This window comes from Arvicanthis niloticus, chromosome 14 (assembly GCF_011762505.2).
Source record: "Arvicanthis niloticus isolate mArvNil1 chromosome 14, mArvNil1.pat.X, whole genome shotgun sequence".
Lineage (NCBI taxonomy): Eukaryota > Metazoa > Chordata > Mammalia > Rodentia > Muridae > Arvicanthis > Arvicanthis niloticus.
Genome location: NC_047671.1, coordinates 66158676 through 66186651, shown reverse-complemented (window position 1 = coordinate 66186651; position 27976 = coordinate 66158676). Strand labels below are relative to the sequence as shown.

Below are 27976 nucleotides of genomic sequence, written 5' to 3'. Positions count from 1 at the left end.
TAATTTGTATATACACAATGCAAACTCATATAAGCTTCCATAATACCCAACTCCATCCTGCAGTCTTGCATAGCGTGCAAAAGCGTTTAAGTTCCACACAATACCAGAGTTTCAGTGGCACACGCAGTTCAGTTCTGAAGAGGCAATGTATACATGCACAGAAAGAAAAGCAACAGTGACAACATCCTGTCTAGACAACAGGAAGTTCTGGAGACAAGGAGAATTTGAGGAGCTATGGTTGGTAAAGCACCCTTATCTACAAATGACTTTACCTTCTTTTAATACCCAAAGTTGCTACTACAAGCTGCTATCCTCCTATATCCAGTGATACCTCTGTATTCATTTGCATATGTCGCTTTATTAACCAGCACCTTTATTTCTTCACACATGTCTTTGCTAATGTCCTAAATTTCGGTTCCAAGTGATCTAAAAACTCTAGCCCTTCTTCCTCCTGCCGATCACTGCAGCAGCCCACAGAGCCAGCCATGGAGCCTTTGCCTTCATAGGTATATGAGCGAACGTAGTCTTCACAATGCTTGTGTTCCTCAGCTTGCCCACACAAATACACCTTCTGTATGGAGAAAGGGCACAGTTTATCACAACTTTTAAAAGACACCTAAACAGACTAGCATAAAAATGATATCTTGGATTTACCTTTTATTGTTTAATTTTTAATCAGAGTGTGTCCTCTAATGGATTCCTACATATAAAAAATGCACATGATTGGTCTATATTATATTCATTCTTAAAATATAGCAAATAAATAAATAAATGCTCAGAGTGAACACATTTATCAGAACTAAGGCTATGTATATATCACATAAATAACTTACAACGTCTCACTTGAATAAAAGGTGTATTTAGTTGCAATTTATCTCAATGGCTTCTTTGTATATGTGGGGGAGAACCAGTGTAGGCTGTGGTTCTTGCATTTATACTGTAAATAGTCATGAGGGTCTAATACATTGTTGTATATAACATGTGTGATATATTCATGTTATACAGCTGTAATTATCTAACATTTGGCTCACATCAGCCTGAGCAATTTGAAACAAACAAGGAAAACATACAGAGTGGAACCTGAGATTAAAGCTTATCTGTCTATCTTGGTTGACTGAGGTAGGCAAGATTTCATAACTACATGTAGAACTGCAGTACACTGGCAACATAATGACAATTTATGATCTGTTCATTATACTATAGCTAATTCTTCACTGAAGATGGTTTTTTTTTCTGATGATATTTAGTGAAAAAGACATCAGTCTTTTAATATCCCAAAGACATACACATAAACTAGTCCTAAAGTCTTGCAAATCATATTTTTTAAATTAAACTCTTCGTGTGTTCCTGATATCAGTGTCTACCCTTGAACAGGAGATGAAAAGGTGTGATCCAGGTATATGAGGGATACTTTGGGAAAGTCTGGTTTATAAATCACGTTAGGATTGCACATAGTGGGCACCTGAAGACTTAAGCTCTTACTTCGCCAAGCCGAGGTTGAGTGAAATTGTGCCAGTCTGTGTAAGCATATCGGCCAGTGTCTGCTGCTCCTTGCACACCTCCCTTGCTGGACTCCAAGGTATGGTGCCCAGCTCCTTTGTTGGACTCCAGGGTGTAGCCTCCTTTGACCATCTCAAAACTTTGCTGTGTTTTGATTCCTTGGCCACCAAGGGTCCCAACAGACGTGCTTGTATCACAGACATTCGTTGTCTGTGTGGGGAGTCTAATATTTGCCTCCTACAGATAGAATTAGAAAATGAATCAATACATAGAAACCAACTCTTTCTTACCATAGACAAGTCACTTGCTGTGCCTCTCTTCTTCACATGTAAAATTAGAACAATGCTAAGAATCATATCATAGATATTCTGGGCCCAACCCTGCATCCTGGGAATTCATATGTTGAGGTCCTAACCCTGGGGTCACTGTAGATACACTCATGTAAGTCTCAAAGAAGTTAGTCTCTCATCTAATATGACCAATGTTCTTACAAAAAGAAAAATTTAGATTGTTAGACATACAGAGAAACAATACCATGAGAATTGCTTTATGCGGCCAAAATCCAAGGGACAAAAACTGAAAAGAGCTATCCCTCCTCAGGGCCTTCAAGGAAAATATGGTATCTGATTTTATCTAGCCTATAAAATGGTGAGAACATGTGTTTTTATTGTTTGAGTTGCTCCTTAAAGCCAATACAAATGGACAATAAATTAAAATATGCAGGGAACTTCAATTTCTGCTTGTTACAGTATAAGTCAGTAATTATTAGGTTTTATTATTACTATGGAGTAATCAATTATGTTCATTGGGCCACCATGTAATTCAGTGGGACTTTAATTCTGAATTACCGTCACTTCTTCTCCTGGTCCTTCAGTATTTGATACAATTAAATTTTGCTGGGCTACGTCATCGGGGAAGCATTTCTTAACTGTTCTCTTAGTAGTAGTCACACAGAAGCATGTAAACAAAATGCCTACAGGAAAAATCAGAAAGCAAAGTAAAATTATTTTTCACATTCTGAAGATATTAAAATAATTTGACAATAAATAAAAAGTTTTAAAAACCAAAATCTGAAAATAATATTTTTAAAAATGTCTGTACAGCTTTTCAGAAATCTTCACTGTCTCAAGATTAACTTCTGATGAATTAAACATGACCTCTAAAACTTACCTAAACAGTTTTAATCTGATGTTAGTGCTATTTCTTCTATGATTTACAGAACAGGTACAAGATATTTTTAAAGGCACATGTACCAACACATGTCCTTAAAATAAAGAACTGCAGTATATTTTTCTAGACTATCATGGCTGGGATAAACTGTCCCAGGTGATCCGTGTGTTAAAGTTTTGGTCCCTACATCAGAGTGCTGTTGAGAGGTGATGGGGTCTTCAAAGGGTGGGCCTTGATAGAAAAAAAGTTGCATCACTGGGACAACACTAACCTCCTCCTTCTTTCTTTCGTTTTGGTTTCTAACTGCCATAAGATAAGTAGGTTACTTAGTTACATGCTACTGGTCATTGGACACAAGACAACAGAGCTTTTTAGTTATGGGCTGAGACCTCTGAAACTGAAGTGAAACAAACTTCTCTGTAAAAGTTGTTTGCTCCAGGAAATTATCACATAAACATCCCACAACACTTTAGATAACGATACTTACACAGCAGCAATGCAGATCCCAGGACCATGGCAAGAATGGCCCATTTCCCAAGGATTACATTTGGTTTAACGTCTCTCTGCTCAACACCCATTCTACATTCTGATGGAACTGTACAGTCACACACTCTCACTGATAATACATGTTTTGCAGAAAAACCATGCCTGTCTTGTATTTGGATTGGCACAGAATAATAGTTATAATTAAGATTGTGTCGTTGACGAAGAATGGCACGTTTACCTAAAAGGAAAAGGTTAAATAGAGTATGTATTAATACGACATTTCAGCAACAACATTGTCCTTACTTGGTGTATATTCAAGGAATTAATCTGCAATAAAAACTCTAATGGTTCATTTTCTTTCTTAAAAATTATTTAATGTTTCAGAAAAGTAGGGAAAGTGTTGACATTATTTTAAATTAAAGGTAGACTGATCTCCAAGCTGAACATGGTGCTGCATGCCTTTAAACCCTACATTCTGGAGGTATAGACAGGTAGGTCTCTTGTGAATCTGAGGCCCACTCTGTTTAGATAGTTAGTTCCAGGAAAGCTAAGGCTAGGTAAAGAGAGAGACCATGTCTCAAAAACAAAACAACAACAACAACAACAAAAAAAAAAAAAAAACAAGAAACAAACAAAGAAAGACGTATCTGTAGTTAAAAAGTTATTCCAGTGATTTAAAATTGGTTTCTGTGTTTTCTTAAAGAATGTTCAGAGCAAAAATGTAAGTGTAATATATAAATATGTGTGTGCATGTGTGCGTGTATGTATGTGTTTTCTTAAAGGATGTTCAGAACAAAAGATAAGTGTAATATGTTTACATACATGTACATATATATGTATATATATATATGTACATGTATATGACAAATTATTGGTACACAGATAGACACATGCATACATAAATAGATAATTTTATCTATCTATGTTGACAAATAGTCACATCTTTGTCAATTGATAATTGATAGATATTAGGCAGATAATTGCAAAACAGATGATATATAGATATAGATACAGATACAGATAAATTATAGGTATATGATAGATAGATGACAAACAGAAAATAGATATTAAAGCATTATTATTTTTCCAAGATGAATAACTTTCTACAGCACGTTTATATTTATCATGACTAACCAAGGTAAAAGCACAGGACTTGAGCAATCTCGAGCTGGGATTACTTACTCTATTTAGCATAAGTACTTACCATCCTGTGATTCTAGAGTCCAGTGTTTGTTGGAAGAATCATCCAGAAAGAACTGAAAAGGTGGACCATTATCTGGCCCATCTAGATCAACAGGTTCCAAAATAGCATAATCTTTCTCCTGCTGACAAATGGTCACATCCTTGTCAATCTGTGGAGGGTGATCATTAAAGTCTTCCAGAAGAACTACCAGTGTTCCTGTGCAAGATCGGCCAACTAAGATAAATAAAAATAGGTCACTCCGGTCGCAAAGGAAATCGAGATTCAGTTAAACCTACATTTAACCAATATTTATCATTTAATGTTTTTCCTATAAGATTTTCTGTTTGAATCATGCTGATAAAAATAGAGCAGGAGATGCTTGACATTACTTGGACATTTATTAGTCAAATCAGAGTTGAAAATAAACTCTCGGAAAATTTTCCAAGGCACCAAAGGGTGATTTTCCATTTACAGGAAATGATGGAACATCATGAAGAGGCAGTTCCATACATTTGTCGAGTTCAACCTTACTTTAAATTACCTGTTTAATTGATTCGTAAGTGTTAGTGAGTGGGGATACCAGCCACAGAGCTAAGAAGTACATGCACAAACTAAAATCTAAATCCATAGCATTGCTAGAAAGAGCTTCTGAAGTCAGTTGTTGTCACTATTCTGTTTTCCGTATCCCCAAACTCACTATATTGTAAGTCAGACCTAAATGGATAGAGCTTTTTATTATTAGAAATATTCCACATTGTTTAATCTCAAGTTGTGGTACACCCATTAGCTCCCAAGACTGTGTGTGTTACGTTTGGACTCAAATAAGAAAATGCTTACCACTTTGATGAGATAGCTACTCAGAAATAAAGACTTTTGCAGAAGCTAAAACTAAAAAGGTAGTTTATAAAATTTGAACTCAGTTGTTCCAAGTACCAAGTACACCTCAAAACTGTAAAATCCTCCGTAGCTAATTTCACAGCCTGAACCTAGAGATGTATGTGCTTCTCAAACCACAGAGGAACGACAAGTCTAACCATGACACGTCAGCTGGGACTTACTAGGGAAGAGTACTTGCTACTCTTGCCCAGGACCACAGTTTAGATCCTAACATTCATGTCAGGTGACATGGACAAATGGGTCATTTTTCAGTGAAAGGGTCCTTAAGGAGAAGACTAGGAGAGAAGTTAGAGGAGATAGGAAAGCTGGGGTCAGGAGCTATTGCATAAGCAGTGTTATGACAAGCAAGTTTATTTAGAAGTAAGGTTCTGGGTTAGAGAGCTGGCTCAGCAGTTAAGAGCACTGACTGCTCTTCCAGAGGTCCTGAGTTCAATTCCCAGCAACCACATGATGGCTCACAACCATCTGTAATGGGACCTGATGCTCTCTTCTAGTGTGTCTGAAGACAGTAACACTGCACTGACATAAGTCTTAAAAAAAAAAAAAGAAGAAGAAGAAGAAGAAGAAGTAAGGTTCTTATATACAGGGTCTCTACTAAAGCCTTAGATCAGCCCCGCTCTGCCTGTAACTCTAGCTCCAGGGGATCCAAGGCCTTCTTCTACCTTTCTAAAGACCATTCAAGCAGGTACACACACACACACACACACACACCATTTTTAAAAATCTGCCTTAAACAGATATGTACCAAATTCTCATCTCCATGCTTGATAAAGGGACAGTTTACCAGAGGGGTGGCAGGGAGAATTTGAGTTCTTAACCAATTTAGAAGAACAAAAAATATAAAGGAGAAAAAGTGAAGGCACACTTTCAGAGTAACAATACAGCATATGTGATAATTATCACATTGTTTCCAGTGTATAATAATGCTTAAATTGCAGTATTATGAGTCAAATAAAGGCTAACAGAGAACAGTCACAGAAGCTGTCACTACTATTCGTTTGAATAATTTAAGGGACATGAGCTTCAGAGCAGGGCTGGTGTGCACTGCTATTCTCATATTCTAGGAGTAAGGTGTATAAAACAGTATCTTTGGCACAGACAGACAGAGAGCTCAACCTCACAGACAAGAGTGACACACATGAAAAATACAAGGATATAAGCTGATATATATATATAAAATACAATTTTGTCACTAACATTTGTTGAATCCTCATATTTTCTTGGGCACATCTAGGTTATATAAACTCTGGATGTTGTTTTGAGTAAGCTTTGCTCTTTTTTTACTGATCCTACCATGCTTACCTTCAGTATCTTTTAGTACTAAGCAACAAAGTTAATTTCTTATATTTTGCTCTCATTAATTTTCTCCTCTCTAATAAGAATTTATTTTCCTTTTATCTAGTGCCAGGATTTCTGAACTCTTGCCCTCTTTGTGCTTTACCCTGAAAGCCTCTGAACTCTGTCAATGTGTGGAGACATCTAAACATTCTCTACTGGTAAAACTTTTATACCATATGCTCTCCTCTTAGAATATAAAGCAGTAAAGCTTTCATTATGAGAAGGAACACATCCTCATCTCATGCCTCCTAATTTTTATGGTCCTGTGCTTAGAATTTAAGCATCTAAAAGGAAGTAGATAGAGAGCCCTGTTTCACATCATAATTATATGTGTAAGCCATTTAGACTTCATTTTTACTTATAGGAATAGCAAACTTAAAAAAAAAAAAAAAAACCAAATCACCCAGAATTGTAAAGTATATTAAGTCAATATGTTTCTCAGCCAATATCCCTGACCTCTTATTCTGCAGAGTTTTGGAAATTATATTAAAATAATTCTATAAAAGAAATATATATTTGAGGTGTGGATCAAAGAGAAAGGTAATATGCAGGTAGTTTACTTGGTAGTGACATTCACATTAAGAGGGAGCTCCGATTTTGAAAGCTAGTTTAGTTTATCTGAGAAGAGGGTTCTTTAATGCCATCTAACAAACACTGTTAGCACATTTATTTAAACTATCTAATATGGTTCCAGTAGGCAGACATTTATTTCAAGAGTTTCAAGATCATCACTTGACAGTTGGCAGCAAGGAGACACTCTACAAAATAGATTCTAGAACCAGTTTGTGGTTGTTATTGTTGCTTAATTGAAAATAATTTTTTTCATATAATAAATCTGATTACTCTTTCCTCTCCCCAAGCTCCTTCCAACTCCTCCCCACTTTCCCTCCCTCCTAAATCCATACTTTACCTTTCTCTCTTTAGAAAATAAACAGGCATCTAAAATAATAATAATAATACAAGCAAAACAGAAAAGGACAAAATAAGCAGAAAAGAAGAAGCCAAAGTAAAAGCACAAGAAACACTTTATAGACACAGCAATACACACATTTGCACACACACAAAACTCCTATAAAAACAGGAAACCAAAAGCATATATAAGAAAAGACCTGTAAGATAAGTGTTCTGGCTAGTTTTATGTCAACTTGACACAAGCTAGAGTCATCTGAGAAGAGGGAACTCCAGTTCAGAAAATGTCTCCATAAGTCTGGCTGTGGGCAAGCCTGTAGAACAGTTTCTTAATTAGTGATTGATGTGGGAGGACTCGGCCCATGAGGAGTGGAGCCATCCCTGGGCTAGTGGTCCTGGGTTTATAAAATAACAACAAAAGAGGTCCTAGACAAGGCATTGTGAGATTAAATGATATACCTCAGCAGAAACAAATGAACCAGTACTCAAAATTAGATTTCGGTCATTTAATCTCCTGTGGCTCTGCCCAAGGGGAGGACACAGGACCGATTGGGTGATCCGAGTGAAATGAGCCATCGTACTGAACACACTGGTTTGCTTGTAGATTATTAGTACCTTAGAGGAAACAATTGTCTTTACTAAAATTTGACCTAGACACAGAGACATTCCATATTCATATTTTACTTTTAGAAAATGGCACTCACCTGCATCCATCGCCACTACTGAAATATTGTACTGGTTATTTTTCACAAACTTCGACTCTCTGTCTAGTACTTTCCTGGTTCTCAAATCTCCGGTGCTTTCGTTAATGTCAAACCACTCATCTTCATCTCCTACCTTCTTATACCTAGGTTTTCAGAAAGCCAACATCAAATGACCAAAGCGGAGACACACAGATCATTCCTAGATCTGAAGTAAGTTCATGCTCCCGGGAAGATGAGGGAGTTTTCAGGGAAGTGCATTACCTTAAGCCTGCACCGCTGCTTGTCTCTGGGTCCATCGCTTTGTAGCCCAGGAGCTCTTGGCCGGCTGGTAGTCCATCTTTGCTCTGAATGACTTTGACTGGGGGCTGGCACTCAGGGCCCTCATCGCTGTCTTTAATTTTCACAGTGACAGTTGTGGTGCACATTGTTGGGGATTGTGTGTTGGCAGCGTTAGTGAACTGAGCTTCGTTAAGGACGCCGATTTTCAGAGTGACTTGGCGGTTTACTTCATAGTTCAATGCCTGTTTAATGAACACACACTGATCAGTCCCTATATTGCTATACATGACACAATTTAATAGATAAGGAATGTAATTCTTAGTTTCAAAATGTTTCCCAAAGCTGATGCTAACCAAAAAAAAAAAAAAAATCAATTATCTTCTTAAAATGTTAAAATCATCAATTTTTAAGAGTTGACCATTTATTTTCCTTCCTACTTTTTTTGCTTTGGAAGATCCCACCTTTATCCTCTTATTGCAACTTTAAATACTAATAGGAATGCAGTATGATTGTATCTAATCCCAGTAAGACTCCTGAAACAAGTTAAATTTAAAGGAAAAGATGAAGGAAAGAAATACAGAAGACCAGCAAAAGGGGAAAAGAAAGAATACGCAGTGCAGAAATTAAAAATGTTTTACAAGAATCTTATCAGAAAAAATAACTTATTCGGAAAGCTTTTAACCACTCCCAAGGAATTAAAGGGGAAAGACATCAAGACAAGGACACAGTAATTCAGAGAGGAGCCAGAGAGTAGGCATTCAGTGCTGCCAGTCAAGGCCGCTGTCAGATTTAACACTCCTCTGCCTTAGTTAACCCCACATACAGAGGACTGAAGTGTGTGTCTAATACAAGTTTCTGCTTAGGAAGAGTGAAATACTAGAAAAGGGTCTGTGTAAACCACTGTCAATCATTGCATCACAATTCTGCACTGCTGTGGTATATATACATGTGTGTGTGTGTGTTTGTGTGTGTGTGTGTGTGTCTTCATATATATGAAGTATTAATTTTTAATATATTCACTATACAACAAATATACAAAACTCTCATTATATTCTTTTATCCCATTACCACTCTAAGAAAATCCCTTTCTTTCCCAAGTCCTCTTCCTAGGCTTATTTCTTGACGGAGTGGCTACACCACTGACAAATGACTCCCCTCCTCACACATGCTTTAACTGCCTGTAACTCCTTGGAGAAGGGTTCATAGACAGCAATCATTTTTATACCAATGTCAAAGCATGTGTTTGAATGCTGTAAGGAATAGCTTTGTGATTTTACATACCTTGACAACACACAAGACCCCTTCATTTGTATTTGGATCAGTTGTGATTTTGAAGTTTCCATTTTCGTCCCCCTCTAGGATTTTGTATACCGCCTTTGAGTGAGGGGTGTTAGGCAAATCTTGGTCTTGCACCATCATTCTCAGAATCTCAACATCAACTCTGTTTTCGTCTACTTCTGTAGTGTACTGAGGAGAAAAATGCCTTTCTAAGTATAATGTCGTCTTTATATTTAAAATTCTATTTAAAGAATATAATATGCAGTAATAAATACTCATGATTTGGAAAATAATTTATAAAAGTTTAATGCCCAGCTAACTTCTTCTTTTCTTATCCTGTTTTCAAATACCTTCCATTCATCAAAGATGACCCACCTCTTAACCACTAAAGTTCTGTGAGGTGATTTTCCGGCTCTGTTTCAACCTCAGATTTGTCTCCTTTCTGACCCTGTATCGTGTTTACACTCTACTCTCCCCTTTAGACATAGCAAACACTGATGAAATTATACTAATGCAGCAATCATATAATACTTATAGTGAGAACATATATTGCTTGTTTGTTATTGTTTTTTTTTTTCCTCACATTATTGTGGATTGAACCTGGGGTCTCGATGTGTAAGGCGAGTGCTTGACAGCTGAGCTATGGCAGAAGCTCAGAATTATTGACTTTCACAGTAATCCTGTTTCATTTACTTTGATTCATAAGCAAACATTTTAAGAGAAAAGTTTTCTATTTTCTTGAGAAATTAAATCATAGACATTACTCTAAAAAATAAAAAAAAAAGATGCCTAAGATGTTAAAAAACTAAAAGAATGAATTACGATCTGCAAAAGATGTGTAGTGGTTTGAATAAAAATGGCTCCCATAGACCTACAGGGAGGGGCACTATTAGAAGGTGTGGCCTTTTAGAGAAAGTGTGTCACTGGGGGTGGGCTTTGAGGTTTCAGAAGTTCAATCCAGGTCTAGTGACTAACTGTTCTTTCTGGTGCTGTGGATCATGATATAGAACTCTCGGCTACTTTTCTCTCACCATGCTTGCCTGTGTGCTTTCATGCTTCCCCCCATGACAGTAGTGGACTAAACCTCTGAAATATAAGCCAGCCCCAATTAAATGTTTTCTTCATAAGAGGTGCTGTGGTCATGATGTCTCATCACAACAATTAAAACTTTACTAAGGCAGGATGTAAGATGAAAAGGATTAGGTCTAAGTATATGAATGACTCTTTGACAAGTATCTGTCACTATCTGAGATTTCCCATTCTCTGACTGAAACTCTGGCATAGATTCATGAAAAAGTGCAAAGTTACTCATTAAAAGTCAGAAAAACAATCACTCCTAGGCAATCTCATCATATATGTGTCTCACATAATTTGCTGGCTAAGGCCTATCGCAGGAGGAGCTGTGGGCAGGACTTCACTCGGACCCCAGCAGAGCGTATAAAGCTGATCTCTCTTCTGCGTCATAACTTGAAATATACAGAACACTGGAGAGCAAGCCTCTTCTTCAACATCTAAAAAATTTCCCCAAACTTACAATAATAACCAAGAAAACATCAAACACATCGTAACAGAAGTGCTCTTCAGTGGCCAAGAGCAAAGCCACTTCATCACAACAGAAACTTGAGCACCTCAGCTATTCTTCTTACAAACCACACATTTCTTACATGTTTTTTAAGTGATTACTATTTAAAACAAAATGTCAGAAAACTGCAAAATTCTAGATTTTTTTTAATATGAAGGAATCCAGTTCAATAAGCACACAAGTGTACTCACAACTGTTTGGGTGAAATACGGTAAGTTGTCATTCTGGTCCTCCAGTGATATCGTGATTGTTCCAGTGGTGAAAAGACCGAAAGGCTGGCCCCCCATGTCTCGTACTTCCATCACTAGCTTGTAAGTATCACATTTCTGTAAAAGAAGAAAGGAAGAAAAAGAGAGGGGGGGGAAGAAAGGAAGAAAAGAGGGGTAGTGAGGGAAGGACAGAAGGAAGGAAGAAGGAAGAGAGGAAGGAAGGGGGGAGGGAGGAAGGGAGGGAGGAAGGAGCTGTATTGGTAAATACATCTATTTCCTCTCACTGACAATTATGATATATACTCTGTGTGTTGTTGTTGTATTACAAATAAGCATTAAAAATTATATATGTGTGTTAATACAACTGCATGCCCATCCCTGAATATTTTTTAATAAAAACACTGTAAATACCAATAAAAAACAAGAAATTGAACAAATAATGCAGCTAATTTCAACTGTCAATTGGCCTAGGTTTAAAATCACCTAGGAGATATACCTGGGCATGCCTGAAAGGGTATGTCAAGAGGTTACACTGAGGAGAGAAGACTCAGCCTCAGTGTGGATAGTACCATCCTATGTGTTAAGGGACAGCATTATCCTGTATGCTAAGATCCCAGAAGACATAAAGGGAAAATGGAAAGAGCAGAGATGCAGTACTCAGCCCTCCATGGTTCCTGACTGTGAAGTGTGAACAGCTCCCTCTCACCACACCTCCCCTGCCATGGTAAACTGGACTGTCAAAGCCAGACACAAAAAAAAAACTTCCTTTCTACTACTCACAGTGAAAGAAACAACTACTCATAAGCTGATTTTTTATATTTAAATTTTCAACTTACCCATTCATAACGGACAAAACTTAAGGAAAACCCAAAGTTTCTTTATCTGTGAAATGAGTAAATACACTTGTATCTGCAGATGATGTAAGAGTACTTTGTACTGTAAAGTAATGGGCTGTTGAGCCATCAAAAGACTTGGGGGAAGTTCAGACTACTAGGAGAAAGCCAGTACGGAAAGCTTCCATATTGTGTGGCTCAGATTGTGACATTCTGGAAAAGGTGAAACTGTTAAGAATATTTCTCTCTCTCTCTCTCTCTCTGTCTCTCTCTCTGTCTCTCTCTCTCTCTCTCCCTGTCTCTCTCTCTCTCTCTCTCTCTCTCTCTCTCTCTCTCTCTCTCCTCTCTCTCTCCTCTCTCTCTCCCTCTCTGTCTGTCTCTCTCTCCCCTCTCTCTCCTCTCTCTCCCTCTCTCTTTCTCTCTCCCTCTCTCCCCCTCCCCCTCTCTGTCTCTCTCCCTCCCTCTCTCTCCCTCCCTCTCTGTCTCTGTGTGTGTCCCTCTCCCCCTATCATGTTTGTGTGTGTGTCTATAAATATCTATATCTAGATATCTGAGCAATTTTCACTTGTTCTTCCATAGACCTAAGGAATCTTGATTTTTACATATCCTCTCTGAATTTCCAGCTAGATACCTTCTTCTAGAATTCTCCAAGCTGAATGAAAATCCAGCCATTATTCCTGCACTACAATATTCCTATGATAGATAGGTGTGTGTGTGTGTGTGTGTGTGTGTGTGTGTGTGTGAATGGTTCCCTGAGGTAAGGAGAGGAAACTATGAATAGACAATAAACCAGCCACAGTGGACCTATGCAGGCACGGGGAAGGAAACAAATGGAATCTTCTGGTTTTCTGATTGACTTACCAAATGGCGTACATCATGATGAAATTACTTTTTCAAAAGCAGAAATGAAGCAAATTAAAGCAGTGCTGTTGGGACCTCACATCAGCACAATGAGAGCAGGTCAGACCTGTCTTACCCTTGTACTATCTCAGCATCTGTGCAGATGCAAAGAAGTCTCCAGAGAGTCCCTGGGCTTAGCTCAGGAAGAAAGCTTAGGGAGTAAGCACGTTGGCTGTACTGTAATCATCCTGGCAGTAATTAACAGCTTAAACAGTGACTGATGAATTAATGTACAGATCCATTACCTCTCTGTCCAGTAAAGGTGTGGTGGTAGTGATCACACCTGTGTCTGGGTGGATGGCGAAGTGCTTGGGGTGATCTGGGATTTGTTGTAAGATTTTGTACTTCAGACGAGTGTGTAGAGTTCCTGGTTCATCCCTGTCTATGGCAGTCACTTGTCCCACTGAAGTTCCTGTTTAGATAAAGCCAATGTAGTCAAAATTTAAATCATAATATAATGAGTTATAAACAAAAAAATACAGGTGTCACTGCAGCAGATTGTCAAAACACACACAGAGAGACACCACAGGCACACATGTAAGAGACTCACAGATAGATAGACAGACAGACAGAGACACACACACATACACACACACACACACACACACACACACACACCAGTATTTTTTACAGATAATCTGATAATATGTATAAATGTTCTTACAAACTTTTCCCAAGCCATTCTTCCTTGGAACTTCAGCTAGGTATATACTGTGAAAAGCATTTCTTGTATTTTACATACAAGAAATTAAGACATTGGTAAGAGTGACTCTGAAATTCTTTCTCCCTGTCAACAATTAGCATTTAACAACAGTTCATGGATTATTTTTAAAAGGAAAACTCTCTCTTGTAGAATAACTCAATATGTCTTTTTATAGCAAAGACATTGAATTTTTCACTTTAATAATAAATGTGCTGAAGCGTTCTTAGATGCAAGCAGTTGTTAATACAGAACTAAGTGTGATTAAATGAATTAAATGTGTACAGTAATCAGAGGATACTCCTAAGCAGGACATGAGGTTTTAAAGATGCTTCTAAGAGGACTACGTCATATCTGCACATGGACCCAGCAACAGAATGCAGAAGTCCACAATAACTAACACTTCTTACAAGTGTTTTAAACACTCAACAGTTTTCTGTTGTTCTTCCACAGGCCTAGGGGACCTTGGGTCTATATATTCTCTCTGAATTCCCAGCTAAATCCCTTCTTTTAGAACTGTCCCAACCGAATGAAAACCCAGCTATTATTTCTGCACTATAATATTCCTAAGATATCAAACTACCAAACACTGAATTCTAACCCTAGGGAGAACTGAATCAAAAATAAAGATTACCAGAATCCTGGTCATTATATGAAAAGAATATGAACCTATATCAAGTACAAAATTAAATTTTAAAAAAATTAGCTCAAAACAATTTGAGCCTTAATAGAAATAAAAAAAAAAACCATCTAGTAGGAAAACAAAAGGTGTACATAATCCAAAATACTAAAAAGAAAACATAAAGTGAAATTATAAAATTAAACTTTACTGAGAAGGTGTCTCTCTGTGTAGCCAGAGCTGGATATCCAGACATCACTGATCCCTACGTTCTGAGTGCTGAGATTTAAGGTTTGTGCCACCATGCCTGGCAATCATTTTACTACACAGTACTTTTGAAGTATAAATGATCTTGTTAATATACTTCTGTAAAATGTCAGGCCAGCAAGATGAAACTGGCTGAATGGTTTGTTGATGAGACTGATGACTGAGCTCAAGACCCCAAATCCATAGTGCAAGAAGAGAACCTAGAGAGGTTCATACACACACACACACACACACACACACACACACACACACACACGCATGCATGCACACATTCACACTCGAACATGTTAATGGATGTTGTTTTCTTAATGTGAACTCACCAGATCGACAATTTTCAGGCACACTAAAAACTGTCAATTTGGTTTCAAAATATGGGGCATTGTCATTGTCATCTTCAACCTTAAACAGCAGGGGAAGAGGGTAGTCTGGGGCGTAACCATCAGCAGTGGTTGCATATCCATATACCTGGAAGGGAGAAATGATCATCAGCTGGTTGTTACAAGACAAACCATGCACAAAAGAAAGCCCAGGAGTAGGGCAGAGGTATTGTTTAAAAACATGCACAGGTTATGTGCAGCTGTGAAATGATGCAATGCATAGTCACTGTGTGTGCCCTGTACCTTTCACCCCCTTGAAAAGTTATTTCTCATTATTCTCCTACCAAAGTCCCATGTGCTCTCAGTTCCATGAGCTCCAAGTGCTCTTAGAACTAGCTGTGGTTTGTCACTTGTGAGAACACAGGTAGACCCACAGGTAGCTATGTTTGTAACAACTACTCGCAAAGCTTATAAATGTATTTCAATTTTAATATATATAATGTCACAATTAATTCAGGGTGATATCTCTGCCTGTATTTTCTTCTTTTTTATATATATACCAAACATGCATTTATAATAAAATGCTAATAAAAATATATTTGTATACTTAACAACAGGCTGCATCTTAATCCCAGCCAACAGGATTTAAGGTTTGGATTTGTTTTTCATATAAATTCTACCCAGTTATTTTTGTACTCTAAGTATTGGTGCATAATGGGTGTTCAGTAAGTTTTTGTTGAATTACATCTTAACTAACCCCCTAACCTAATCCCACTATCCTAACACCCCCACCCCCACCATCCCCACCATCCTCACCATCCCCACCATCCCCACCATCCCCACCATCCCCACCATCCCCACCATCCCCACCATCCCCACCATCCCCACCATCCCCATCATCACCATAGTAGTGGTTTAAATAAAAATGGTCCCAATAGACTCATACATATAAATGTTTGGTTCTGGTTTGTGAACAGTTAGGAAGGATTAGTATGTGTGATCATGTTGAGAAAGTGCATCTCTGGGTGTGGGCTTTGAGGTTACAAAAGCCCATTCCAAGCCCAGTCTCCCTCTTACTCTGCCTGCAACTTTCAGATCAGATGTGAGCTCTCGGCTGTTGCTTCAGTGCCTTGCTTGCCTGCCTATGACCACACCCTCCACCATGATGATTATGGACTAACCCTCTGAAACTGTCAGCAAGCCCCCAGTTAAGTGCTTCTTTGATAAATTGCCTTGGTCATGCTGAATCTTCATGTCAATTATAACTCTAACTAAGACTACCATCATCACCACCATAACTCACAGGATGTATCACCATCACTACCACCACTGTCACCATCATCACCATCACCATCATCATCATCACCACCATCAATCATCACACTACATCTTCACTACCATATTTAGAATATTCAAATATTACACTATTTAGCCTTCCATCAGCTCCTCTCTTCTCCTCCTAGGCTGTATACATTTTTCTCAAAACTCTGGTTTTGAAACTTAAGACTAGATGAAAGTAGAAAATTGTCCAATAGATTACAACTCTCATCAGAAATGAAGCTGCAGAGTCGCAGATATTTTCCTGCAACACCTAACATAGTAACACAGTGCCTTATAATGAATAAGATTTTAATTAAAATTTTCTTTCTATTACATCATCATTTTCCCTCTTAGGAAGGCAAAGGAACCCATCTCTTTGAGTCTCCCATACTGATTGGTCTATGTTGTCACAAAGGACTACACCTGGTCCTTACCTCCATCCGTTCTGCCATTGCTTACAGTGGCTCCTGCCTATTCACTCTTCCATTGGAAATCATGTTTCCTACCATGTAGGAAGCACTTGTAGCTTCAAGTAATCATCTCATCTCTTGATAGTTGAGTACATACGGGGATGCTTTTACAACCATTAATTTGGACTCAGTGATCTTGTGTCGCATGCTATACTGGTTTCAGTTTCCACTAGTAATGAGTCTAGAATCCCTCCAAAGAAATTCTAATTGAAATTGTTTCAAACAGGAAAATTGAAACTAGAATCTAACACTGAAGGTTGTCCTTGACCCTTCAGAATTTGCTCATGCTTATGTAATAGAGGAACTAAATATAGATATTTTCTTAATTGGTCCTTATAGCAGCACTTAAAAACCTCAAGTAATCTTTTTTATGCACTGACTAGATGTCATTGTCCTATATAATAAGAGCAATATAATGCATTGAAATCTTAGTATGATAGTAATAATATTAGTCATGTATTAAGAATGATTTTTCAATACCATGGGCCTGTTATTGTTATAGCCTTTCCCTTTTCAATTTTTGTAGAGGAATATATTGGTTAAATAAAATTATTTTAAACAGAAATTTATTATTAAAATCTTACATTTATCTAAATTAAACAAAAGTAAATGATCAAGCAATTGCATCAAAACCCCTACTACACGATTCTGGAGTATGTATATTGTATGTCTCTAAGGAGTTCTCCTGTTTGCATGTGATATTGTCAATTCAACATTAGAACACCTCTGTGATAGGTAGGATAGATATTAGCAGCCGATAAACCAAGCAAACAATTTCTTAGAGGTTGTGTCTCACCAAGTTACAAGGAACAGTGACAGATACTTAAGATGTACTAGAAAAACAAGCCATAAAATATATCTTGAACAAAGGGAATTGCTTGAAAAGATCACATGAACCAGAGGTGCTGGATGACTCCAAGGAAATGGTATCTTCCAGACACAACAGGACTGACGCTCATCTGAACTCATAGAGACTCTGACAGCAAGCACAGGGCCTACATAGTTTCAAACTAAATAAAATTCTAGCTCTGAGAAGGAGAAATTAACACAAAATACTATCTCTAGTAGAGAAACTATTTACAATTGATCCTGCAAGAAAAGGGGAAAGTCTTATTCCAATGGAGCATCACTGGGTGTATAAACCAAACTCCAGAGAAAACCCCATGCTCAAGAGCAGTTGGCCAACACAAAACAAAGTCCATGCCTTCTTGTGTGAGTTTTTGTTCTGTTTTGATAACTTCTGTCCTACTGGGTCTTGTCTGTCTGTCTGTCTGTCTGTCTGCCTATCTGTCTGTCTGTCTGTTTTGATCTTCATTTTTTATTTTATTGTGGGTTTTTGAGATGAGCAGATGTACCTGTATAGGTAGGGAAATGAGTGGGGTTTTTAGAGGACTTATAAACAGTAAAGAATATATTGTATAATTTTTAAATAAAAAAGAGAAAAAAGAACAAATATATTTATATAGTCTTTTATCATAAGTTTAAAATAATTAAATAGATTGTTGTTTTTAAAATTTGATATATGCTTTTAAACATATTAATTAAAACTTTTCCTTTGACAAAGAAATCTTTTATTACATCCTCTTCTAGTGATTTTATAGCTTACATTGTGTTTACATCTTCTTGCAATACTTCACTTAGAAAATTCTATTTTAAAACCTGTATTTTAAAAGTGACGTTTCTGAATGCCAATTTAGACCTAAACATCAGAGAAACAGGATAATATTTAAGGCAAAATTGCTCAAATCCAAATTGAATATAGATTCCAAATTATTTTATCCATCATAAAAATTATAAAACTACCAAAGTGTACAGCAAGAAAGTAATTTCATGACCACACACAGAAAGGTGACTCAGAGGAAAGGTGGGTGTGGCTGAGAAGATGGCTCCAGGAGGAAAAGAGCTTGGGATGAAAACAAAGAGATTGCCTAAAATTCACTGTGTGAATGTATGAAAGTGTCAAATGATAGTACAACTTAATGTCAAAGAAGTTTGTTTTAATGATTCTCTCCCCTCCCTCTGACAGTATTAATAGTAAGGAGCAAAGAAAACCAAAAGGTTGAAAAACAGCTCCTATCAGAACTGATAGATATTCAGTGAAGTAGATCCAGCACCATGCACAGCAGATGGCTTCTTATGTTTGGGCAGAGTACATTCTTGGTGACTGCCCTGCTTCTGGGTAAGGCGCTATGTAATCAGTAAGTGTTCTATATTTCTCACTCACAACTTTCACTTGTTTGTAGATAGAACGGTAAATGTGATTGCAGTAGGACTGGGTATAGGATACATGTTTAGCTTATGTAAGTAAGACCCTGTGTTTAATCGCTTGGACCAGAAAGAGTAGAGATGAAAATGACAACCATACTGGGTTAAAGATAGCTTTGCAACAGAGCGCTTGCTCTCAAGCTATGGCCAACGCCCATTGGAATCTGCTTCCAGCACTTCAAAAACTAAAAATAAAGTGGTTACGATGAAGTCTGGCTTCTCTCTCTTACAGCTTCAGTAAACATTCTTAAAAATAGGTTTTTTAATATATATTGGTAAAAGCAAAACATGTTTAATCTAAAGAACTTTGGAAGAAGCATAAAATACAGAAAGTGTCGCAACAAATCCACCTTTGTTGACAGTTATGAAATATCTACAGCAGAAATATTGTATGATGCTTTAAAACTTGTGCTACCTTAATGAGTTCTACAGATATCCTAGAACCAAAAACTAGTCTCTTTACTAATTCTTTACCAAGGACCCTCTGCTTTTCACTTGTTTTTCTTCCCTTGTATTTCACATTCTAAGTGTTGAGTAACGTTCAGGTCAGAATTTGTTTTGGTTGATTTATCTTCCCATCCTTCTTCCCTCCCCCTCCTCTCTCCTCTCCCTTTACCTCCTTTTCTTCTTTTTCTTTCTGTTCTTCTCTTGCCATTGTGATAGACTCTTACTCGATACCCCATGCTGACCTTGGATTCACAATCTTCCTATCTTGGCCTCCCCTCTGCATTGGTATGATGACAAGCCTGTCCAGTATTCCTAACTCCAAACAGGTTTTTCTACTATAAATGCATCATCTTCTTGGGAGCCCTCCACTCCTCACAGAAGTTACCTTCTTTTACAGGTGGCTTGCTAGGGACAAAACTCAGAAGATAGGCTGCTAAGATTCCCCTCTGGACTTCCTTCACAGACGTTTCTCCTGGTTAAACTCCAATAGCAAAGAACACTGTTACTAACTACGTTTACAGAGAATTGGTAATTGTAAGGCCTTAAGTAGTGTCTTTCAATGTCATCCTCCCAAGCCATTGAGGTCTCTTGTATACCAGTTAAAGATTAGAACACTAAACAGATATGTGGATTTGTCTTTAGGTAGAAGAATAAGATAAACTGGTGAATAAGTTCTAGATGCCTAGATAAAATGCAATTCAAGGGTAAAATTTCTTAAGAAAGGGATGTGTGTATGGCAGAGGGTGGGGGATAACACCACACTAAGAAAGGCCTGATATGGTGGATATAACCAACCAACATATGTGCACATTCAGAATCCCATGCGTGATACAGCCCAGCTTAGTACAAGTAGGTCAGACTTTCTGGGCATGGACCCAAGTAGCAGTTTTGCTTATCTTGATTTTTAGATCTTACATGTTTTACAACATAAAAACTTGGCTGCCAATAATGGAAGTATTTTATTGTAAAGAACTTCAAACCAAATGAAAATCTCAGTTACTCCTCTAGAGTTTTATAGATAAGCATCTGTGCTTAAAAATTTATTGTTATATTTTCTATATGTCCTCTACCCATTTGCTTTCCTTGTTAAACATGCTGTCTCTTTTGCAGCCTGGCACCATGTTATATTGAACATTAGTAATATTATATGTATAAATAAATTATTTGACACAGTACTTATTCTTTAAAAATCAATGCTTAAATATTAAAAATAAAAAATAAAGACCTAATGTTAAATAAATATTTTATTAATCTTACCAAAAATTGGTCATACTGTTCACGGTCAATGCTCCGGGTACAATAGATGTCCCCAGTATCTTTCTCTATGTAGAACAAATTGAAAGGCTCTTTGTCCACTCCGGGTCCACTGATGGAGTAAAAGATGGTATAATTCTGAGCAGCATCAGATTGAATCTATAACAAGAAGAAACAATTTCAAGAAAGAACAAATACATCATGATCAACATCTTAATCTAGTCTCTTTTGAGAAATCACTTTCTCTCTTTCCTCTGTTCTTTTGCCCATTTGAAATCTTATCTTCATTCTTCCATGTGTGAAGTCAGAGATTCTTGTCCCTAATGTTTTACTACCCATGTAGCTCTGGAGCCTGTGAGCCTTTACCACCTTCTGTTTTTGTACATGCTAGAGAAAACCTTTCTGTGATTTCAAATTATTTGGGATTAAAGACTGTATGATCACTATTGAAGTAGTGCAACTTCTTGCACAATTAACTCTTCAGATCTCAGACTGTTCCAAAGCTGTGCATTTTAGCTGTGTAGCAGGGAGACATCTCCTCTTACTAAGCAACAACAACAATAACAATGGTTTCTAGCAGCCTGCTGACTCACACACATGTTTGTATGGTACATGTGTGCCCCCTACCCCAAATAAATAAATAAATAAATATTTGAATAGCTAGTGTTTTGATGAAAACACTCTGAGGAATCATTATATGTTACTCATTGTGATGGATAGATGATATTGATACAATTGATAATTTAAGTGTATTGTATACTACTTAGTTATCTATTTTATCGGGTGCTGGGAATAGAGCTTTGGACCTTGTGCATGCTGGACATATATACTACCACTAATCCACAACCCAGCCCATAAAAATTGTGCCTGTTAAACAGGAAAGTTTAAGGGCAAAAAGACTTAACATGTATGAAATAAAAGAACATATAATGCACCTGCTGAATGTGTTGTGGAAATGGACCCAATGAGTTCTCCATCAGTGAACATGGAATAGGAGCCCATCTTCTCTTACTGCGCTTGTGCACTGGTTCTTTGGTATGCCTCTTCCTAAAAGCCTACATTTGATGGAAAATGAAGAAATACAGCATCACTGAGCATTATTAAAACTGTGGGTTTTCCCCATTCACCACAATATGGGGAAAGTAAGAGTAATATGTGACAATATCATAAATAATCTCTAAAACATTTGCATTATGTTTTTCAGTAAATACACACATACACACACTGACCTCGTATTATATTATATTCCCAAGCTCTACCTGTTTTCTGGTATAACCAGTCAGAATTTGGTTAGTCACAGATATTTTTGAGAAGCTATAGACTCTCCCTGTGTCTCCAGTAGATGATCAATTAGTAAATATTTAAGAATTAGCTTCATTTTGTATAAAATGGTACAGGAGAAATCCATTGAAATCCTGTCTATAAGCATTTATAAACTTCCACAAAAACATGAGCATAAATTTTCAAACAACTTTCACACACTTTGAATAAAAAGAATAATTTTTCTAATCATGGAACATACTTTACACTCAAGGAAGCATGGTCTGGTAGTTGGGAAATCTTTATAAGTGCAATCAGTAGTATTAGACAACTAAGTCATTATGCTGAGTTTACTTAAGTGAGATGTGAAGCTTAGCAGTCTTTTTATGCCCAGGACTCATCACTCTTAAACACATGAAAGTGAGTTTATGAACAAACACCTCTACACAACACCATTAGCCAGACCACACGTCCACTCTAAAGGCAGGGGTCCTACAGAGGTTTCTAAGTCAGGTCAGGTCTCTTGGATGAGTGCCACCAGCCCAGTCAGTTGGAAGGAAGACACAGGGTGGAGTGGCACTGCTTGGATTCCTTCACTGGTCCCTGAGACCCACCCCTGTCTTGTTCTTGTTCTTGTTCTTGTTCTTGTTCTTCAGGTTGGCTCCTCTTCCAACCACACCTTAAGATCTATCTGAAACTTTTGATATTTGTACTTTGGTCCCTGGCTGTAGTCTTTATCAATACTAACCATATAAATACTAACCATATAAATAGTGTTAATACCACTCTCTTTAACAGTCTGGTTCTCAGGAAAACGTTGAGTACAAAAGAAAAGAAAATCATTCAAGGATGAAGTTAGTCTTGCAGGGGCCTTGAAGTAGCATCCTGCCCTAACATGTTTTACCTTTTTATCTCTTGCTGATAGTACAATTTCTAGCTCCTTTTGCTCCTGCCCTTGACTGTCTGAGAGCAAGATGAAGAACTCCTTTTCAGAAGACAAAAGCAGGTCATGTGTTGTATAAATTGTGCCATCTTCCAGAATTCTGAAGGCTGGGTCACTGGACAGGATCAGGCTGGGTGATTTGAGACAGTCCTCCAGATTCACTACAGTGAAGACATTTCACAGCAATTGTCAGGTTAAACAGGGAGGGAACGAGTCTTACAGGAATGACAGCTACATGCATAGGAGGAGCAGAAAGAGGGCAGGACACTGAACACCTGCTATTCTAACCATAGAGATTGTGAAAATTAAACTAATGAAATTATGGTTCCCCTTTCTTTTCCTTTCTCCCTTCCTTTCTTTCTCCATTCCTCCCTTCCTCTTTTCCTCCCTTCTTCTTTCCCTCCTTGCCTGCTTTTCTCTCTCCTTCCTTCTCTTCTTTCTTCCTTTCTTCCTTTCTTCCTCCTTTCTTCCCTCCCTCTCTTCCTTTCTTTCTTCCTCTTCCCTTCTTCCCTCTCTTCCTTCCTCTCTTCCTTCCTCCTCCTTTCTTTCCTTCTTTCCTTTCTCCCTTCCTCCTTTCCTCCCTTCCTCCCTCCCTTCCTGCCTTCCTCCCTCTTTCCCTCCCTCTTTCCCTCCCTCTTTCCCTCCTTCCCTCCCTTCCTTCCTTCCTTCCTTCCTTCCTTCCTTCCTTCCTTCCTTCCTTCCTTCCTTCCTTCCTTTAGCAGTGCTGAGACTAGAAACAAGGACCTGATCCAAGAAAGACAAGCCTCAACTACATCCACGCCGCACATATTACTTTCATCATGAGTTAGTTTAAGAAATAAACTATTTTGAATCTTATTGTATTTGGATTCCTTCACTTTCCCTAGTATTCATGGGTTTGTCTTCACAGGTCCTTAGCTTAGAATGGTTCAACTTCAAGACAGTATGACAGAAACATGCGTGTGGTAGGAACTAACTTGGCGCCTGAGGCTTTAATACTAATGTTTTTCTCAAACTAAGGACATATGGTAAGAGCCTCCTTCCTGATGCTGGTCAGAGTTATAAGCTACTCCTAGTGATTCTGGGATTAGAACAGAGAATAGGACCATGTTCAAAACTATACAGTAGACTGTGTTTCTAAGATAATGCTTGGTAAACCAAGTATGCTGAATGCATTTTTTCCTTACATTTTTAACTTATAATGAGTTTAAGAGAATGTGGTGACTCCATCAGAAATTGAGAGCTGTCTGAAGGTAGATAGGAGTGTGTGTGTGTGTGTGTGTGTGTGTGTGTGTGTGTGTGTGTGTGTGTGTATGTTTCTGTTTCATAATTTATTGTTGACTTACATAGTTTTATAGTACATTTATTATAAGATGGTGCCAATAGATTTTGAGATTAAGTTAAATTTTATTTGGCAATAAGATAAAAGTTATGTTGCAACAGAGGAGAAACCTAGTCTATTCTTATGCAATATTTCTTATTAATAATGGAAATAATATTCACATAAAATCTTTTTGAGATTCGATAAACTCAGTGCTTAATGTATCTTGAAGGCTCTGGTCGTAAATTTTACTGGAATTGTATTTGACTGTCACAAGCTATTCTGTGACATACACCATATAAATTCTCAGTAAATATTTATCCATTGCTACCAACCACAGATACAGCATTTCAACTTTGAGGTTTCTTTAATGTTTCATCAGCAAAGCAGCTGACATTGAGAATCTGGCAGCAGAAGAAATGACATAACTTAAAATAAGCTTCTGGTTTTGATGCCTTGGCTTTGTATGAACTAAGATAATTTTTTAAATTTTCTAATGTTTGCTAGTTTTTCTAGCAAGAAAGATACACAATAAAATCTGATACTTGGACTACTTTCAACCACCATTAGTAAATGGTAGCTACTTTTCAGTGTATGGCTCGCTTTAATACAGAGTAGCAATTACATTGCTTTCATCCCAAAGTTTGCAAGAACAGCCAAAAGCTAATTGCAACACGTTACCTCTGTTCTCAATACAATCCTCACCTTTGCCTACAGGTGCTTCAGCCTTAAGATGAGAGGGAACTTGAAGGGAAACTTTCTGACAGGCATCACAAAAAATTACCAAAACCTCAAAAAAGAAAAAAGAAAAAATATCATATTTGATTACATGTTACAATTTTTGTCTGATTAATAAAATTACTATCAATTTTAGAATTAACTTTTTAAATAATCTATTTTTCCATATTCATTTAGAGAGTGATATGCACAGGGAAACTGGCTTTGGGAAGCCATTTAGTATCAATGAAATAATGAAATGAACAGTTCTTAAGACTACATCATTATTACATAATTGCAACAGAATGTATTGTGATCCATTGAATTGATTATTTCCTCTAAGACTCACAAACCTCACAGATCTTTAGCCTGAAATAGTATGGATTCTAGAAGTCTATAAGCACTGAAACACCAACTCTCCAATCTTTTTTAAATACTGCTATTAATGGTTGCTGTTGAGGAAGTGAGAAATATTACGAGAATTTTTGAAGCTCATAAAAATGACAGAACCACTCCATTGTCAGAAAATCATTTCTTAGAAAAGGAAAAAATACTTCAAAATCCAAGTGTTCTCAAACCACCATGCTAAGTGATGTAAATTTACCAAACTCTCTGGATTTTTATTATATTTAAGGCACGGATACTGATTTAAAACGTATCTAAGAACTCCAAAGCAAACAAACTATCTTTTTTTAAGTGAGTTATAAGGTCAGAGAATCTATAAATTCAAAACAATTTTATTTCTTTGCAGCACTTGATACTTACTTGCTTTCTTTTTTCTTTATTAAAAGAACTCCATGTCAATTAAAAATAAGAGCACAGCTAGATTTCACAGAACCATACAGATCAATTTGTCATCACTTTTTCTCGAAGACCACACTCTAAAATTATGGGACATGTTATTTGTGTAGGGATAAACTAAATGATTAATGGTCATATTAAAGATGCTACATTCTTCTAACTCAAGTCTACTAGCTACATCATAGCAACTTAAAATAGGTTGTACATTTGTTTCTCAAATCTGCTAGGCCTATAATGTGGTCATCTGCCATTTTATAGGTCATATTTGCATATAGCTGTAATTTAAATAACCACTTATGAAAACAACAGACATTCTTATTCACTTGACTACTTAGAAATACCATCATTGTTATGCCAAGAATTGCACTAGACTATGCCTCAGGTCTTGCTGAGGATAAAGTCTGGGTTACTAATTTTCTACATGCATAGTGTGGAAAAAGAAACAGATGCATAACTACATATATACACATACATGCATGTACCTCTGTGTATAATGTGTCTACATATATTTTATAGGGCATATCTACATTTCCAACCTTGTCATCATTTTAGTTTCTCCCTGTCTTAGGACCCCAGTCCAGGAATGCACATTCTGTAAACAGAAACAATGGAAGTTTCCAGAACATCATTAATCCCTCTCTCTCCAAGTTAAATTGGGGTCTAAAATGACTTGAAAGGAGTTGTTACCTTTCCAGTTAGTATGAGGCTCTAGAATGAAAGGGTACAGGATGAATTAAATGATAATGGGCTGGACAGGGACCAGGACCAAAGGTGAGAAAAATCTGGTTTAACTACATTTTACTTAACCAACACTAATTCCAGGTGGCCTCTATGTGCTCTAGTCTCTGGTAGTGGTGAGATGAAAAGTTGACCATCGACCGTGCACTATGAATTATTCATGTGGAGAAAATGTTTGTGCCCATTCATGAAAATCCCCAGATTCTGAAAATAGAATTTATAACTAAAGTATTTTTGGTAGAAGACAAAGTTAAATTTAAAAACCAGGAAAGTCACAATGAAGAAATTCGGAATTGAGATTTGAGAAACTCCACCCCTCCCCAAAGGCAAACATGGCATCCTGTACACGGTTCCAACCCAGGCAGAAGGCAGCTTCATGCCAAGTCTGGTGACTGTCACACTCCTCTTGTGGAGTCGAACTGCATCCTCACATTGAAAGTCCTCCCCATTCTTGCTGAGTGAACCAAGAACATCTTGAGTAACTTACATCTTCACCCAGACTCCTTTTCTCTTTCTACTGCTCAATGGAATAGCACATTAAATGCATAATCTTTATGAATGCCTAGCAGCTAAGGCAAATCTTAGAACCTTCTGGGCCAAATGCCAAAATATTATTTCACTACTCCTCAGGAAAAAAAAAAAACCACACAGCAAAACTGAATAAGGGATTCCCTTGAAAGACATTACCACACATACATGCGAGCTTGCAAAGTAAGCTCATCACTCCCCATCCTGGGTGACAAGGCCCTCGCTCTAAATTGTTCTTAAATCAGGTTTTGTTTTTCTCCAACTATCCCCCCACCCCCACCCCGCCTTCCATTCATACCAAAAATCTCTTTCAAGACCAACAGGCAGGAAGAAGCAGGTGAGACTAGTTCCCTAGTCCTTTGGATGTTACTCACCAGGAGAAAGAAAAGGAGCTGCTTAGAGAAGGTGCTCCCTGGGGCAGCACAGGCCACAGCCATCTGAAGCGGTCTCAATGGCCAGGGATGGTGAGCAGCTAATAGAGCGGCCTGGAGTGCACAGAGAGGCTAAGCAGATGCTGGCAATCGTCAAGATGCTCTGCAGCCAAGTTGGCACAGTTGGGATGGCTTTGGAAGAGAGTCAGGATGCAACTGATAAGCAACAGGAGGAGGAGCAACAGAGTGGCTTTCTTCCCTGGCCGGTCGTGCTCCTTCCTGTCCAATTACCTGTGCATGGAGAGAGGGTTTCCTACAAGTGGGGAGAGCGAGGCCCAGAACACCCCATGCCCAGCCACTGGCTCCTCCTCAAAGCAGCTTTCAAAAGTTC

General features: G+C 37.6%; 1 protein-coding gene across 3 annotated transcripts; it reads right to left on the bottom strand.

Moving 5' to 3' along the window:
• Positions 1-118: 118 nt before the first annotated feature.
• Positions 119-27976, bottom strand: Dsc1 (desmocollin 1). 3 transcript variants are annotated; one of them, XM_076912952.1, is made up of 17 exons: positions 27877-27969; positions 27589-27777; positions 25136-25220; positions 23092-23291; positions 21863-21982; positions 20931-21086; positions 15175-15319; positions 13514-13680; positions 11518-11652; positions 9748-9933; positions 8449-8708; positions 8188-8330; positions 4361-4573; positions 3158-3394; positions 2349-2473; positions 1483-1737; positions 119-571 (listed from the first exon to the last, which is right to left on the bottom strand). In XM_076912952.1, the coding sequence occupies exons 2-17, from the start codon at positions 27649-27651 to the stop codon at positions 374-376; spliced, it is 2688 nt and encodes an 895-aa protein (XP_076769067.1). In that variant the 5' UTR covers positions 27652-27777; positions 27877-27969; the 3' UTR covers positions 119-373. The 3 variants fall into 3 exon arrangements, with proteins under 3 accessions (XP_076769067.1, XP_034374259.1, XP_076769068.1); XM_076912953.1 differs by adding an exon at positions 655-700 and having other exon boundaries at positions 442-571; positions 27589-27976; XM_034518368.2 differs by having other exon boundaries at positions 27589-27975.